The sequence below is a fragment of the Coturnix japonica genome, chromosome 5, assembly GCF_001577835.2.
Source record: "Coturnix japonica isolate 7356 chromosome 5, Coturnix japonica 2.1, whole genome shotgun sequence".
Classification (NCBI taxonomy): Eukaryota; Metazoa; Chordata; class Aves; order Galliformes; family Phasianidae; genus Coturnix; species Coturnix japonica.
Genome location: NC_029520.1, coordinates 15,319,259 through 15,336,761, shown reverse-complemented (window position 1 = coordinate 15,336,761; position 17,503 = coordinate 15,319,259). Strand labels below are relative to the sequence as shown.

General features: G+C 38.2%; 1 protein-coding gene across 1 annotated transcript in view; it reads left to right on the top strand.

The window, feature by feature from the left end:
- SOX6 (SRY-box transcription factor 6) overlaps nucleotides 1-17,503 on the top strand; it is a 399,666-nt gene that overhangs the window by 296,929 nt on the left and 85,234 nt on the right. The window contains exons 12-13 of the mRNA XM_032444750.1: nucleotides 8,609-8,732; nucleotides 17,212-17,291. Coding sequence (XP_032300641.1) covers nucleotides 8,609-8,732; nucleotides 17,212-17,291 — 204 coding nt within the window. The remainder of the gene's footprint in view (nucleotides 1-8,608; nucleotides 8,733-17,211; nucleotides 17,292-17,503) is intronic.

The following is a 17,503-nucleotide window of genomic DNA, read 5'->3' as shown; positions in this document are numbered from 1 at the left end:
TAAGAAGCTCCCAAATCTGCAATAATTACTGTACACCTAGCAGTAGCAATCACCTCAGTCACTGTAGGCAAACACACCAGCTTCTTGGAGCCTTTTCTGAGCAAAGATGGTCAGATTGTGTCAGAATCTGAGGGATCCTAGGAAGAGATGGAACAAATTAATTTTTGCATGCAATCAGTATTCTGATTTGACTTTGATCTCTAGACACAGGAGTTTTCTGCCTTAAACCAGTTCTGCACGTAATTGCCTGTGATAACCCTTTGTGTTTCTATCTAGACATTCCATAAACATCATGTGATTTGTGGAAGTTATCTAGGTTACTCTCCTGCATTAAATCTCCTTCAAAAATATATCATAAATATGAATATTTTCACTGGGTGTGAATAACTCCTTTGACCTGGCCTGTTGCATATTATCAGGTTCGGCTTCAAGAAAAATAGCAACACTGTCTATGTGAAGGGAGACGGTAAAGGAGTGTAAATTCACAAGAGGACTTAATCCCTGAAGTAAGCAGCCACAGGACTGGGTGGGATGGAAAAGATGTCTCCTTTTCGTAGCTGTGACTCTCCTCCACCTCTGTGTCCTGCCAGCACAAAACCTTTCACGGGCTAAACTTTGCCACTGTCATGTATCTGCTCCAGTGCTGCCTCATTCTGAGTTTCCAGCACAGTGTGTCCCTCATTAGCTATAGCTTTCAACTTTGGGTAGCCCTTTATACAGTTGTGCAATAGGATATAGAGGTTACAAGCTGTGGATTATAATGGGATTGCTTTATACTTGCTCTGTGTTGTTACCTCTGTGTTGGAAAAAGAGACTAGGGTCACTTTGTACCAGTGTCCTCCAGTGTATCCTGCAGACATAACATTGTCTTTGAGCTTGAATTAATTAATGTTTGTATTCAATAGCTGTATGTGCTTTGAAAAATACAGTTATAATACAGAACGGTTACAAACCCTTCGTATGTATTGTCAGAAACATAGAAAACTAAAAGCAATGTGATGATCGTGATGAAATTCTTCCCATAGCGAAGTAAATGGCATAACACCTATTAGCATCAGTTAGTCCTGGATTTAAGATACGTCCTGTATTTTGTTTGTATCACTGACAAAAACAACCTTGAATTGTTGATTGGAGGCACTAAGAAATGTCTCTGTTTTCATTCTCACTTCTTCTGGAGCTGTTTTTTTAGAGCAAAAGGCTGTCCTTTAGCAGTCATCAGCATTGTAGAGTTACATGATGTTTTGCACTGCACATTGCAAACCCTTCTATTGAGGGAATTAGATTCCCATTAAAAACTAGTGATGGCTACTACTCAAAAAAAGAACTCCCTCTTGAAAGGATGTGGGGGGAAATCTCTGCTTGAAAGCACCAATATGAAATGCAAATTTTAAAGCATCTATTGCTCTAATTTTTTCCATCAACAGAAAATTTCAGTGTACTCCAAAAATCTTGCATGTTTTGAAATCACCATATAAACATAAGCTAATGGGGAATTTCTGACATAATTTATATTTAGATTTGAGCTCAGGTAATGGAGCTTCTGTATATAAAATATCAACAAGTATCATTAAGCTGCAATATTTTTCATATTTTGGCAAGAATAAGACAAGGTGCAAATGAGAAACATACATCTTCACTAGTCTTTGGAAATATCTGAAATAATTGACTTGCTCAGTCTTCTGTGATAGTTTGGTGACCACTAACTGTGACAATTTGCATAATAGTCAACTCTTCACTTCTGTAGAGATAACTGTTTGTATCTGATTAAAATTAGGACTATTTTAGTTCTCTTGACTTTTCAAGAAGTTGCAAAACCAGAGATTTGCTGTTATGCTTTAACCAAACAAATGCACACATGGGGATAACAATATGCTGAGTTTATGCAGATTTTACAACACAAATCTGAATAAAATACCCACTAATAGACCCTTAAGGAGTAATAAACACACATGAATTTTCCTTAGTTGCACTTTAAAGTGATTTTAACATACTACTAGACCTTAACAATAATATTTAATTGACAAGATTATGCATTTGTATGGATTGAAAAGGTGGTAGATCTCTAACTCCAAATGAACTATAAATTCACTTTTGCATAACATGTTTTATTTATTTCTGTACAGCAGAGATGTTCTCCATCCCTCCTAGTGAGAGTTTCTTAAAATACAGACAATTTAAATAGATTTAATTACCATTTATCATACTCTTCATGAGATCATCTTCAGTTGAATTCTCTACTTCCAGGTAGTCAAGAAAGCTGGATAAAAACAGGGCAATACAAGAAGAAGCTAGTAGAAAGGAAACAGGAGCTACTGTTCTAAAACGTTTTGTTTTCTGTGTGGTTGGAAGCACTTTTCTGTTGCTCCCCTCTTTATTTCCCAAGCAGATTGAATTTATGTTCAGCTCATTTCAAGTTTTGAAGCAGAGAGGAAGAAGTAATAAAAGTAAGAATGCTCTGTTTCTCTCAATGATCATGGCCACAATTTTCACATTAATACTGTGGCCAATGCAGTAGGCTTAAATCTCCAAATCACGCTGAACTGTTGGGCAAATGGAAGGAAGAGAGGGGGAAAAAGAAAGAAAACAGCAGTTAGAATTCATTCACAAATTCTGTAGCAGATTACTTATTTTTCATACTGTTTCCTATATGAAATGTTCTCACTTTGCAAGTCTACGGTATCTTTTTTACAGTTTATTTGCCAGCACTTCCCCTGGGATCTCATTGGCAGACATGTTCTTTGTGGCTCATGTACTTCACTGAGAGGAAATATTTTTCAATTAGACTGTAGATAATTAGATGGCAGATAAATTAGAACATAATATACCTCCCTATATAGTGATATAGGCTCTAGTGATTCTATATTGCTAGCAGGAGCAGAAAGCAGCTGGTGTATAATTTTCAGTGTGGGAGCTATGTCAATGCAATTTTGTGTCTCTTAGCTATGATGCAGTGCCTGCGTGATCACTTTGGGCCGGCTGGAGCACGCCTTCCATAGGTTATCCTTCCTTCTATGCAGTGACAGATGATTCCCTGGGATCATTTGTGCTAGATGAGGTTTCTCACTTAAGTGCTCAGGTCCGCTCTCACATATTATCTTAAAATTAGAGAATGTTGGACATTGATGGTGCATTAATTCTAAGTCTTGGTAGTTCATCAGCTACATTTCTGAGCTCAGAACAAAAGGCCCAGCCACCACTGGCACACAAAGTAGCCAAGTCCTTTAGAACTGTTAACGCAGCCTGACAGTCACTTTGTTTCATCAGAGTAGCACAAATAAAACAGCCAGGCCATTCAATTGTAACCAAAAGACCTTTTCATTTTTTTTCAGTACAATTCTTCTGCAGTTTACTAAATAGATCGTTTTGGGGGCTGAAAAAAGAACTGTGAAAAAGTCACAGCATGATTTCATTTGAATACTGGCAGAGCTGGGAAGGAGATTAGGACACAAACCTGCACAAATCTTAGCACTGCTTTGAAGCGTTGTGGTCCCTCTGATTTTCACATACCTGAGATCTGGTAGAAGTCTTTATATCTGTGTGCCCCGGTGGCGCAGTGGTAGGAATGCTGCTTTGCAACACCGGGGCCAGGGTTTGAATCCCCTGTGGCGCAAGTGGTAGAAGTGCCGCTCTGATACACAGGAGGCTCGAATCCCAGGGGTTGGACTCGATGATCTCTAAGGTCCCTTCCAACCCGCACGAGACTATGATACTATGATATCTGTATGCTTCATGATGTTTACTTTCTTGAACTGTCACCAATATAATCTAAGAAAAATAAAAGCAATTTCACATTTTTCCCCCTTTTTCCATTACAAAGATTTTTCTCTTACAAACAACAACAACAGAGCCTTGTTCTTAAATAAAATTCCAGTGACATTATAAAAAACCACAGAGTTATATGTCATACACAGAGCACTTAACATAGCTGTGAGGAAAGCACGTATCGTATGCAGGGTATTTAAAATTGTGTACTGGGGGTACTGTGAGAATAATCACTGCTTTCAGTGGCAGTAAGATTTTTGAAATGAAGGAACCTAGAATGTAATTTACTGACCGAGCAGACATTACAACCATTATTTTCCACCAAATTCTGCTATAAGAACCCTAAAATTTTTAAAGGCGAGTGTAGAAAACTTTAAATATTTTTTTACTATAGAAATTAAATCTTACTGATTACCTAGAAAGGATGAAGTTGTAGCCTGGCCCTGCCGTCTAGTTAAGAAATTCAGAATTCTTAGAAATTCAAATGTAAACAATGAAAAGCTTAGGGATGCCTGTGAATCCATTAGGTTTTCACAGAAATGCATCGCAGCTCTTAGCTCATACACTAAATGTGCTGACTGGCTTTTTAAAAAGTCAGTTCAGTAAATGTTGGTGATTGTTACTGAGGTAGCACGTGCTGGATTACTCCTTTCGATTCAGTACACATCACGGGATTTCCACACGTTGAGAATCAGAGTGAAATTGTTCTTTGGTGGGAGAATTCAAAGGCCGTGGTTTCAAATACTTGGATGTTAGACTGTTCTAGGGATTAGAGTGCATTTAGCCTATCACATTGTTTTATATTAATACTGCTTATAATGATAAAATATTACAAGGTCTGTGCCTGCTTTCAGTGGCATTTTATTTTCCCTTTCCTGAAGCTACTTGCATAGGAGAGGCAGCTTGTCAAGTTTGATCCTGAAAAGCTGGAGAGGAATTCAGCCACCAGGATAGGGTAGAGTTTTTTCCTACTGTTGGAGTCCGTGGTCGGCTCAGCTACACAGAAGTGTGTGAGCTGCCTTTTTTGCTTGCACTGCTGCCATCATTTTCTCTGAATGCCTTTGCTTTTCTAGATGCAATGCTAGTTGTTTTAGAAGCAGTTTGTTTTTTAAAGACAGAACCCTTCCTGTTCTTTAGATGTTCTCACTAGTTGTGCTGTTCCTTGTCCGGAAGAGGTCATTTTCATTCAGTGTAATTTCCATTGCAGTGGTAAGCCGTATCTCTCTGGCTTCCATTTACCCCATACAACCCTAAACAGTCCTTTCTAACAAGGACTGTCCAGCCTAAGACTTCTAAGATTAGCATTCATGTGCCTTTGGGACAAAGCACTGCAGATTTGCTCAGCTTATCAAACGGGCCACCAGCTTGTATCATTTCAGAGAGAATCAAATTGGAAGTTGCTTCTTGAACTAATCAGGGCTGATTTGCTCTAAAGTTGCTTCCTGACTTAGATCTCAGGCAAGGAAGTGCTGTAATCAGTTCCCAAGGGCTGTCAGAGTTGTGATGGGATATTAAAGGAATGGTACACTACTTTTTAAGAGTTTCCTAATCTTGGTGACTGCTCATGTTTAATGCCATAAAACCTGAGCTTGTTGTATAGAAACAGAAATCAATCTTAAATCTTTAAAGGAGAAAAAATAAGAAATCTTTAAATAACAGAGAATTAGATTTGAGGCTGAAGAACTGAATTTTGGGAGGAATATTCTCAGTATTCTGTCAGGGTTTGCTGCAATTCAGTTAAAGGTATAGACTGGCAGAATTGTTCAAAACCAAACATTTATTACATGTCACCAAAAAAACAAACAAACAAAAAAAAAAAACACCAAAAAACTTCATGAAAGAGAAAATGAGTCCCCCTGAGTGTCACTGTTTGCATATTAGCCCATAGTATGGGCTCTGCCAAGTTACTCTCTGACTGACTGCTGCAGATGCTCTTTCTCAAGTATTCTGAGTGAGATCTTTAGTGCAAGTCTTCGGGGACAAACAATAGCACCTGTTCCTCACAAGATAGCAGCCCAGTTAGTTCATTCATGTATCTTTAATGAAGCTCTAGGGCAGATGGCAAAAAATGGCATCATCAACAACTTAGCACAGAGGAGACAAAAGGGGAAAGTGCCGATCCAACAATACTCTATTTTTACGAATGCAAAGAGGCAGAGTCAAAGTGTTTCTCGGGCATCTGCTATCGTCTTGCTTTTCAGAAAGACCTGAAGAACATCTCAGCAATTAAAATTTCTGGGCATGTAGCCGAATTTATGAAGTGCACCAATCAGTCCCTCCTCCCAGTTTTTCACCACTCAGTAAAAAGAAAATAGGGGGGGAAAAACAGCAGCAAATCTCCTTGGAAAAAAAATTGTATCTATTGTATTTTGGATATTCATTTTACATCTAACACTACAGTTGTCTGTGGTGCTTGTACAATCACTGGCCTTTTAATGCTTATTTGTGCTTATCACTTGACCTGTGCTGATAATGGGCATGTATGGATAAAATAATTCAGCACTGAACTAGGAATAATATTTAACATGCATCAGTGGAAGGGAAGGATTGCCGTTTGGTATGGGCTTTTTTCTGTAATTCTTTCGGTGTAAGCCGCAGTTAGCACGCTAAATCTAAGACCCATTTAGTCAGTTATGTTGATTTATATAGGCTGAGGACTTGATCCCACGTTCAAAGTACCTCATGGAAGGGGAGCAGGTAGGACACGCAGGTAGAACATGCAGTGGTAATTCTCCACACTTGCAGAAAACATTTGATGGTCTTAAAAAGTCTTTTTGATAATAGTGGATACAATTGCACAGCATTTCATAGAGAAGAAACCAATGACCATTTTAGGATTTGGTGCTAATAATATGTTTGAAATCATTTTTATGACACTATGATGTGAAGAGTTGATGTGGGTGTATGTTTGCAACGTCATCCCAACCACAGCTCCCTCTCTGTTTTCCTGAATCTTCTGAGTTTGTGTTGGTGTCTTGTACCTGTGCAATTTCCCTTGAAATACCAGCTGTGCTTGGTGATTGAAGGGGATATTTGTGAAACCTTGGGTCCATTGATTAGATGGCATTTGGAAACTATGGAAAATGATTGTTAATTGTATTATGTTTTAAATTCTACAATATCCTGCAGTTGTTTCTATCAGACAAAGACTGGGTTTTCATTTGCTGGAGTCCTGTAGAGCCAGTGTAAAGTAACAACATGCAGCAAAACGAGCACCATTTTATCAGAGGTAAATGCCTGGTCTGGGCACGTGGGGATCAACTCCAATCTAACCAAGTTTAACTCATAACCTAAAATGCACAGCCAGGCTTACCTCAGCTAAAATGAAAGAAATAGCTGCTCAAAGCGAGTTTCTTTCACGCCCCAGTGCCGTAGCAGTAATTGCACAAAGACCTTTTTATTATAAGTTGATTTTCTTGAGAAATGGATTTTAAAAAAATACTGTAAAGTGTTTATTTTTTGTTTGACCTTTATTAACCTACATCTTAGGGCTTTCCCAAGAGGAGAGTTGTTGGTAAATTAACCCTCATAGACACACACAGTAGCATTTCTGCACTGCATCAATGGTTATGAATGTAATGGGGATATGACAAGAAAATTTGGCACTATTTAAACAATGTCATAGGTCACCATATGGGATTTGACAAAAAAAAAAAGTTTTTTAGGAATTAAAATGAAAACAAAAATGCTTGAAGTGTACCTTAAATTCTTAATAGTATTTGATACCACCGATTTATGATGGGAGGAAGGCAGACTTTTTTCTTCTGTCTAAAAAACCTGTTTCTTTCCATCTTTGATACATAAATCATTATATGTTTACTTAACTGCTAATCAGACAAATTATAGTCAAATGCTTGGGTGGCTGTGGGGTTCAGAAGCGATGGATAAAAACTCTTAGTGATCTTAGCCACTGTCTCATACATAGCATAAATTAATGTACTAGGAAAAAAAGTGTGTTTAACGGGCACAGTTCTGTCACATCTCCTGTTTTCTACATGTTCATTGCAAATCCTAATATAAAGTGAAGAACGTTCTGCTTTTGTACATTTGTACTCTTTGATACATTTATTAAGGTCAAATTAAATTTGATATAGTATGTTTTATTCTGAAATGCTCTGTGTATGCAGCTCCATAATTGCCAAGGTACATGATAGTGCATAAAACTATAAAACTGCTTAGACAGATGAGCAATTTGTACATTATAGTGAGGTGTGTATGGCAAAGGATGTTAGTTTAATTGGGAGCCAAGATGCTGGAGCCTTAAATCTTAAGAGCTGGGGTATTGTCTAGGAGATTATTTAATACTGCAGTTAGTTTTTGAGATGACGTACCTGAGTTGTTGGTATATATATGAAAAACACAACATCGTAAAATCTCAGAATTAAAGTTACCCTAGGGATACTAAAATTTGAACATTGGAGTGGTTACTGCAGTGGTGAGATTACTTCTGAAATACTTGTCATTCTGCTGTCCATGACCAAAGATAAAGAGCCTTGTGAAAAATTAACGGAAATACACACCATTCTTCTTTTTAAAGAATCTATGGTATGTTTGAAAGATTTTATACTTTTTACCTCATGCCAGGGCAGAGAATGTTAACTAAGAAAGAAAACAAAAAAACTAACAAGTAGGAAAATGTGCAGTTCACTGAGACTGCTACACCTTTGACACTGAGGGAAAACAATGTTAGTTGAGGGCTTTGATGTGATAATGTGAAATTGGCAGGGATTACATTAAGGAGAAGGTTCCGTGGGACTGTGTGAACACAAGAACACTATCAGTACTGCAGAAATACCTGTCAAGACAAATTTGTGCTATTTCTGATCAGAGACTCTCTTCTGTTTAGCAGGTTCAGGGTCACATGCCTCCGCTCATGATCCCAATTTTTCCACACGACCAGCGGACACTGGCAGCGGCTGCTGCAGCCCAGCAGGGATTCCTCTTCCCCCCAGGAATAACTTACAAGCCAGGTAAGCTGACAGGGATGTGAAGCTATTTAACATTTTAAGATATTAACTGTAGCTTCTTATGCAATCTATCTCATATAGAGGATACTACGCTACTGGCATAGCTAGTTGGAAATAGTGTGAAGTTTTGCAGCTCTGCTTCAAAAAGCTTCTGGTTTGAAGGAGGTAGAAGGAATATTAGTTATTGAAATGTTGTGTCTTTTTTTTTTTTTTTTTTAAACCATAATTTCCCCAGAAGTCATTTTCTCTAAATATTGGCCTACTAGTCTGCTAATTTGCATCTGCTCTGCCCTGTGCCATTGTACAAAAGCTATGTATCTGTAATTAATTGTGTTATCTTCAGTATCCTTTTCTTGTGCCAAAATTGTTACTCTTAATTACTGATAAAAGTCAGAGTGAGCATAGTTTAATTATCAGGCTTCAAATGGGCAACTTTTTGTTTGATTTCAATCTAAATAATAAAAGGTTTCAGTAGTTCACTCCTATTCATCAGACTTGTAACAGGTCATATAACCTTGCAGTGAAATATGTTTTGAGATGATTTAGCAAATGTTATGATTTCTTTCTTTTTTCCTCTGAGTTTACAGGACTCCTGGGGAATTCAATTAGGGATATAATGGTTTGAAGCTACTTTCAGAGTCTCCTTGTAAACAGGGCTTTAAATGTTTAAAGACACATTGCCAAAGGAATTCAATGTAGGAAGATAGTTAAGTAAATACGAGTCAACCTTATTTTCATTTGTGCATTCTTTATAAGTGACCTCAGTCCAGAAGAAGCCACCTTATTTTGCTCATTAATTCACTGTCAAGCTGCCTTTAGCATATTAACCTGATAATAACTACAAAACATAAATACCAGTTTCTTTTTTTGACATTAAAAATGAAATGTACAAAGTAATGCATTGATCCTGCTCCCCCTGACATTAGTGGTATTTCTACAGTTGACTGCAGCAGGAGCAGGGTCCTATCCAAAGTAAAACCTCATAATAGATGATATAAACAATGTGCTAATTAAAAGCCAGGTTGAACCTAAAATCTCTTCTAGCAAGTTTACTTAATATTAGATGAAATGAGGCCAAACAGGATTTCAGCAAGCATTTCCGTTTGTCCAGCTCAAATCTGGCTCTTTAGTCTAGAGACATTCCTCCTTAGACACCAAATGTTTTTAAACACTGAATCTTTTAATTATCTTATCTGCAGTCTTAAAACTCCCAAAGTTCTTTTCTAGTTTGTCTTGCTGGGGCACTATGTGCAGGAATGACATAATGGAGCTCTGAAAGGCAGCTGGCTCTAGCTGGCAGCACAGGCTGATGGTCATTCACACATATAGCCACCTCACAAGACTTGGGGAACAAAGCGAAGAATATTTTCTCTCTGAAGATGTGATAAGAATTGCCAGTTGTAGAAACTGTCTACAGCATCCTGGCTAATACCTAGCATCTTGCAGATGTGAGAGGGTCTTTGTTTTATTTTCTTGCTTTTCTCATTTTAATTGGAGTTGTTTTCTGAGTCACTCTTAGTGATTAAACTGGTAGCTCCTTGCCCCACTGAAAGGTGATATGTCAAATCGCTTCATGTCACTTTTGGCTCTGTAGGCTACTTGATATGGCAGTGATTCTGGAAGAAGAATACCAGCATGATTTTCTGCACAGGAACAGATCTTGCAGTTATCCCAAGGTGTTCCTTACAGTAGCTATTCTGACTCTTTATCAAGCCTGATCTGCTTTACATGTGACTCTGTTGACCTCACTGCAGAAGTGATAAAACCATCTTTCCTACCTGTTGGAATGCAAAAAAAATCGTACATAAATGTTAAAAGACTGAAACACAGACAGAAATCAAGACCTAGATATCTCAGAACAGAGCTATTGGGAACAGAGCTGAGCTACTTAATAGTATGTTAGTGTTTTGTATCCAACTGATGCTAATAAAGGACCAAAGTCACAATGATCTGGCTATACTCAGAGGCTGGCAAGAAAAGAGAATATTTATATTATATGTATTAAGCTCTACACCGTGTGGCACAGGGAGCTAGACAGGTTAGTAGTTTCTGTTGGAGAGAGGTCATGATTAAAAAAAACACACCATAACTACAGTTTCTATTGATTAATTCCTATTTTTGGCACTCTCAGCACAGTAGTTTAGGAATTAATGAAACTGGAGATTAAGTTACACTTTTCATAGAGAGGTTCTTCAAAGTCATTTCTGAGGAATATTTATGATCTTGACTGCTACTACCTGTACTCTTCTACTTTTGTGAGAAATGAAAGTTTCACCTCTAGAACTGTCAGTTTAGACTCAGTTATACTACTGAGGAAAGAAAGGAGGTGCATTAACCCTTCAGAGAACTACAGTTTTCTTTCTGCCAGCCTGTTTGTTTTTTGCCAAAAAAAAAAAAAAAAAAAAAAAAGAAAAGAAAAATTTTTGGTTTTACTCTAGATTGATGTAGGCAAGACTAAGTTTTGACAGTGGTGATTTTCCATGATATTCAGAAATGACATTGAAAAGGATTTCAGTATAATAGGAGTTGTGGGAGATGGGCACTTTTGAAACTCTGTGTCAGTTAGGAAATGTCTTATTGTCGTGTACACACATTTACTTTCTTAGCCCACAAAATGGGCTAGATATAAGCCATCTCTGATTTGGAATCAGCGTATCCACATTAGTGTACCATGATGACCAGGATAAGAAACCTGACCTTGATGCACAGGTAGCGTTATGATTATTTGTGTTTTTCCGTGCAGATATGTTTTCATGGGCTCAGTGGGAACCAAGTTCATGTCTGCTTAGCTCAGTGTTAAGATATCAGCTTGCGTACTGTTGCAAATATGAATTAAAACTCTGCAGTTAAACTAAAGAAGGAAAATGTAACAAACTACGGTAAGTTACACCATCAATGGGAGGAATTCTAGGAAGGAAAGATAATGAAACGGATTCTGAGGCCCTTCCAGAACAAGCCTGCTGAACTCCTGGGCTCTAAAATGCTGCGAATAGGAAACTCAGAATTTCTGATGTATGGCTATTCTTTTTATCTGACCAGGGCAGTTTCCTACTGCCTGGCTGGATCTATAATATCAGGTGGCTGTAGCTCTCTTCCCCTATGTTTTGGAACTCTAGGTGGTGAAAGAGCCAGAAGTTAGCAAGAGCTATTGACAAGTAATAATTACATTAGAGAAAAAAAAACCCCAAAGTCCCGTGCTTCCTTATGTATCTCAAAGTCATGTAATATAATTTTCCGGCATGGTAAGTACTAATTGAGAAATCAGAGCTGCATAGACCACCTAATTAATTTTTTATACATATTTCAGTATTTATAGTGTATACTGGATTAATTAAAACTTTAGGGCGCTTGCATCTCAAATGACTGTTGTGACTATTGACCTGCAGGCACTCGACGAGCCTTGCAGAGTACCTGGTTATGGGGTTGCCCCTTATTCCAGTGGGAAACTGAGAGAGGCAGCTGTTAGGAAGCTAATACTTGCCCAGAGGTGCCACACAATTATTATGATTATTTTGCATTCCAAGTACTGCAAAGCAACTATTCTAGCTTTCTGACTGTGACCATGATACTGCTCAGAACTGCTGGGTAACATAAGTATCATTATACATTTTCTTCCAGGGCATATTTCCCCTTATTTAACTAACTGCAAGAGTCCACAAAAAGTCAGTGGGCTGGAGTGTTCTTGAATATGATTAGAGTTTCCTCTTTGGTGCCCTGGGTAAAGAAGCACTGAGAGTTATAAGGAGGAAAATAGCTCCTGCCCCTGTTTTTCAGTGCCTCAGGAGTTACTTCTTTCCAGGTTTGTGTATAGGAGGGAATGGGGAAGTAGGGTGGTGACAGAGGAAGGATAGAGATTAATGCTGGGCAGGAGCCAGACCATGCTAGCTGTGTAGCAATGCATTAGGTTGACTTTAAAAGCACTGACCACTTGTGCTGCATAGTCTTCTACAAGTGTTTTGTGTTCTGTCAGTTCTTCATCAGATGTGGAAAGTACCTATGAAATAGATTATTGAAAACAAAGACTTTGAGGCATGGAGAATGCAAACATCTATTTAAATGGATTTTCAGAGTAATATGCTGCAATGTATTTTCAAAGCATATCTTCTTATTTAATCCAGAAAGTATATAAAGATCATGATTAGAATGACTGAGAAATAACCCGTCTACCTGCTTAGGTCATTCTGTTTTATATACTAAAATAATATGAGGGAGATTTTTGTATGCTAGCAATATAATGAAATGTGAAAATTCAGACTGTTTTCCTAGGCCAGTGGCAAAGCTGATGGGAAATGAAGTCAAACTGTTGTCATTGTTCTGTTCTTGCTGTGAAGCAAATAAATAGTAACTACTTTGAAATCATTGAAAAAGATTGGATGAAACATGACAAAAAAAAAAAACAACAACACCCAAAACTGTCATACTTATTGTCATCTGTCCAGACCTCAGAGCATTACAGCATTATGAGATATTTATCAGAGATCTAATTAAACTTGGTCGATACAATAACTAGTGTGCATAGCTAGCATCTTCTTAGATCCATTGGGTTACACTAATATTCATCATTGCCATTTCCATTTGGAACAGGCCTGTCAGAAGTTTTTCCCAAAGCTGAAAATGGCTCATATTTTATATAACACAGTACTGTGTTTCCAAAAGCTGCTGTTCCTCTTGGCATGTGAGAACAGAATCAGCTGTGTACTGATTTGGACATGTATCTCTACATGGCAGAGGTGCTGCACGAGTCTCGTTTCTGATGGAAATTTCCCAGCACTGACCTAGTCTGTCATGTGTTCCTTGTTGGGTTTTAGTGGTTGCAACAAGGAATCTGAAGCCTTCAGGATCTGTTGCTGCAGTCTGTGTGTGCCTCACTCCTAAATGTTGAGGTGGGAGTAGGAAGTGGTAGTAGCCAGCTGAATATTTTTAACTGGGATTTGCACTAAAGTTCTTTACCTGCAAGCAGGCAATCATTGAGGCAACTGATTTTGCTGTGCTGTGAGGATGGCAATAAGGCAGCAATGTGCCTCTCAGATCCCACTCTGAGATCCTTCCTGTTCAGGAAGAACTAATGTGTCATCAGGCAGAGGAGATGCTATATAGTATTGCCTTATCTGTTACCTCTGTAAACCTTTTCTTCAGTCCTCGAGAAGGGGTAGGCATCTTTATCTCTGCTGTGTCCCAACAACATTGTGTGGCGCAGTATACTCTGCTCTGTCTGCTTACTGTGCCTGGGAGGGGAGGTCCTGCAGTGTGTGATCTGGCACAGCTCTTCCACCCCCATTTCCTAATATTCTACGGCTGCATAAGGGTAATGTGCAAATGGCCATTCAAGATCCATGTGGGAAGAGACAGGTTTAAAAGACTGGTAATAAACCAAAGTCTTCCACTACTGTGAATCTCACACAAGAGCTGACTCTTCTGTTGGCCAGACTTACTTCTTTTCCTTACAACTCGCAAAGCTGTGATCTGGAAAGTAAGTAAGTCCATACATCCTATAAATAAAATCCAGTATGCTTCATCCCTTAATCCAGGGCAAACAGATGAACATTTACGTTATCTCTACACAGAATAGCACGGTACAACTTTATGCTGCTTTTATTTGGTTGAAAATGTTGCACAACCTGACAATTGAAACAGAAGTCTGGTGTGATTTTCTGTAGCTTGTAAACACCAATTTATACATAAACAGCAGCAGCCAAATGTAAATAGACAATCAACACAACAAGGAGATTGAAGAGATCGGTCTGCAAGACATAACAGATTTTCTTCTTTTGGCATTCTGCTTAAGCCTGGTCATGAAAGGCCAGCACACCCTGGTACCTAAAGCAGATTTGTACGAACATGCTCTTTCTTCTTTTGTTCAAATTTAAAATAATGGATCTTCATGCAAGCATTCCAAATCGAGGAACAAATTTGGAAGAGAAAATGCTACAATACATTGACTGATTTCTTGCCAAGACAGCTACTGAGAAGCTTCTTGATCCATTCTTGCACTGAGAAAGTTAGAGGGGGGAAATATGTACCTTCTGTAATTAAAAATTAAAACCAGTCAATTCCCTGCATGCTCAGTTTCCTCAAGGGAGGAAAAAAACCTAAAATACCTTTGCTCTGCTTTTACTGCTTTGTGTCAGCAAAGTCTTCCAAGGCTGACAGAGTATTAATTTTTGTTCTCAGCGCACTGACGCTGCTAACACACCAGGACTGAACTGTAATTTAGGGTATTAAAATAAGGACAAAGAAACAAGGAATAGTACAGTACGTTAATAATAAATAAATTGCATAACTATGAAATTATATTTTCCTGTAACAAAAGAAGGAACTGTAGCCAGCAGGTGAGCGAAAGAACACTATAGGGTGTGGTAGAGATACTGTTAAATTAATTGTGAAGCTAAAAACTCCGTGTGTCTGCCTGTGTGTGTGGGTGTGTGTGTGTATGCCTGTGTGTAAAATATCTGGCTATTTCAAACCATAGGAGCGTGACAGCTGTGAAAAAGGAGTGCCGCGGGGAATTCTTTTAGAGTTTGATTTTTTTAAAAATATGTTTGACATGGAAAATGTTTTAGTACAAATAAAGCAACTGGTATTGAACTTAAAAAGTATACGTGGAGGGGGAGGGAGAAAGAAGAGATTGCTGTGTGGAATAGGAATGAATTATTCATGATATTTAAAGAAAGAATGTCTCCAAAATGTTCTGCAAGAAGGTCCATGCTGATGACTCGGAATGTTATTTCCCCCCTCACCCCTCATTTAAAGCATCATTAATTTCAACATCTTTGTGATTTTTTTAAAACCTTGTGAAATATTTCAGAAAGAAACATTCTTTAACTTAGTATCTTATTTATTCAGATAATTTCATAGAAATATGAAAGAGATGAGTAGAATTCCTTAACCACAGAGACAGCTTTAGTAGTTTAAGAAAGGAGCTAGATTTTTTTTGTTGCTGTTGTTACCTTTTTTTTTTTTTTTTTTTAAAGTAAAAAACCCCCAACATCTTTGCAGACTAAAATCAACCTCATGGAAGGGGGAAAATAAGAGAAGATATTTTGAACATTACTCCATAGGACACCAGTTCAATATAGTGTTAGTGAATGCATTGTAGCAGAGCTCCATATGCAATCAGAAGCCAATTGTTACTGGACTGTGTACAAGCGCATACTGTGCTCAATGGTCTGATGAGGTATTATGGATATGATGCAAAGAGGCCTTGTGGATTAGACATGTACAATTTATTAAAAAAGTGAAACAACTGAACGTTTTAACTGAGCTGAACACAATAGCACCTCAGGTGGTAAATAAAAAGAGTTCTGAGAAATCCGGTGCCTGCCAAGACTTTGGGCACTGTTACTTACTTTGAGGGTGCTGACAAAAATAATCTAACTCCTGCAATGTCCGGATTATTTCATTTTGGATGTGATATTTTCCCTCATTATTACATTATGCTTTCAGCATGGAAAAGTTAACACAAAACAGGCTGATTATTATAAATCTCAACAATGTACAGAAGAGGAGTCTGTTAAAATGTAGACTACATAACTCTGACTTTCAATAAGAACCTTGAGCCAAAGCGATATTCCATGAAGTCATAGTTACAGTGTAATTTATCCATCACTGTATTAATTTTTTACATTACAAATTCCATTGATAAACTGCTCCAGCATTCCTTTGCTCTTTACATAGACTAAGAGTCTCACTGGCCCTGTGTGACACCATGTTACACTTATTTTTGATCATTAGTATCTCTTATTTTCTAAAGTATTTGCTGTCCTCTCTATGCAGAGGGCGCACATTTCCAGTTCCCAGAAAATAGAACACAGAGATTTTTGGGTCTGGATCTTCATGTAACTGAACAACTGCTTCATCTATTAGAATTGAGTAGGGTCTCAGCGGGAAGGGATATCTAAAATCATATTTTCAGCTTTTTTTTGTTTGTTTGTTTGTTTGTTTGTTTTGCTTTTTAGATGATTTAGCTTGATTTTTGTCTGAAAGGAGTTGTTGAAACAAAGACAACCTCGGTCTCTTTTAGGTCAGCTAGGTGGCTTTCCCAGGAAAGAGCTACTTCGTACTGAAAGTACTCTGCATTAATCAGGACTAACATTTTTTGGGTTGCAGCAAATTTATCCTGTTTTAGGAAACGTGGTGGCATTATTTTCCCTTTGGGATCCTCTGGGGTTTCCTAGAGTCTTGTCTGTGTGTCTGTGGACTTAAGTCCCACTTTGTGCCCAAGTTTACATGCCTGATTTGAACGTGGCTTTTGAAAAACAAAAATGTTTTGTTACATTTTGCCAGTTTGCCTACGAGCTATCTGCTAACAAAGAAGTTCCAGGGGAGCATGGCAAGTCCGTGCCCAGCAAAGCCTTTTGTTTTTGCAGATGTTTAGGCTTAGAAGAGTGTTGTGGAGCACAGGCAATCCTAGGTCCATGTTTGCACTTGTCTGCTGCTATTCTCTGCTCATTGTCTGAACCTGCACGCATTGTTCTCCCGACAGGTGATAACTACCCTGTGCAGTTCATTCCATCAACAATGGCAGCTGCTGCTGCTTCTGGACTCAGCCCTTTACAGCTCCAGGTATGTGCCAGAACAAAAAAATGTGGGATCGAAGCCAAAATTTTAGGGGAAAACTGCTAACCAGCTGTATGCTAAATAATAGCCTGAATGTTAAATATTTTTTGAGCACAGCCCAGGAGGATTAACACCTTATGTACTTGTGGTACTGCAAACACAGCAACGTGCATTCAACCTTGATACTCCAACTGAAAGACACCGTTCTGTGTATTTTA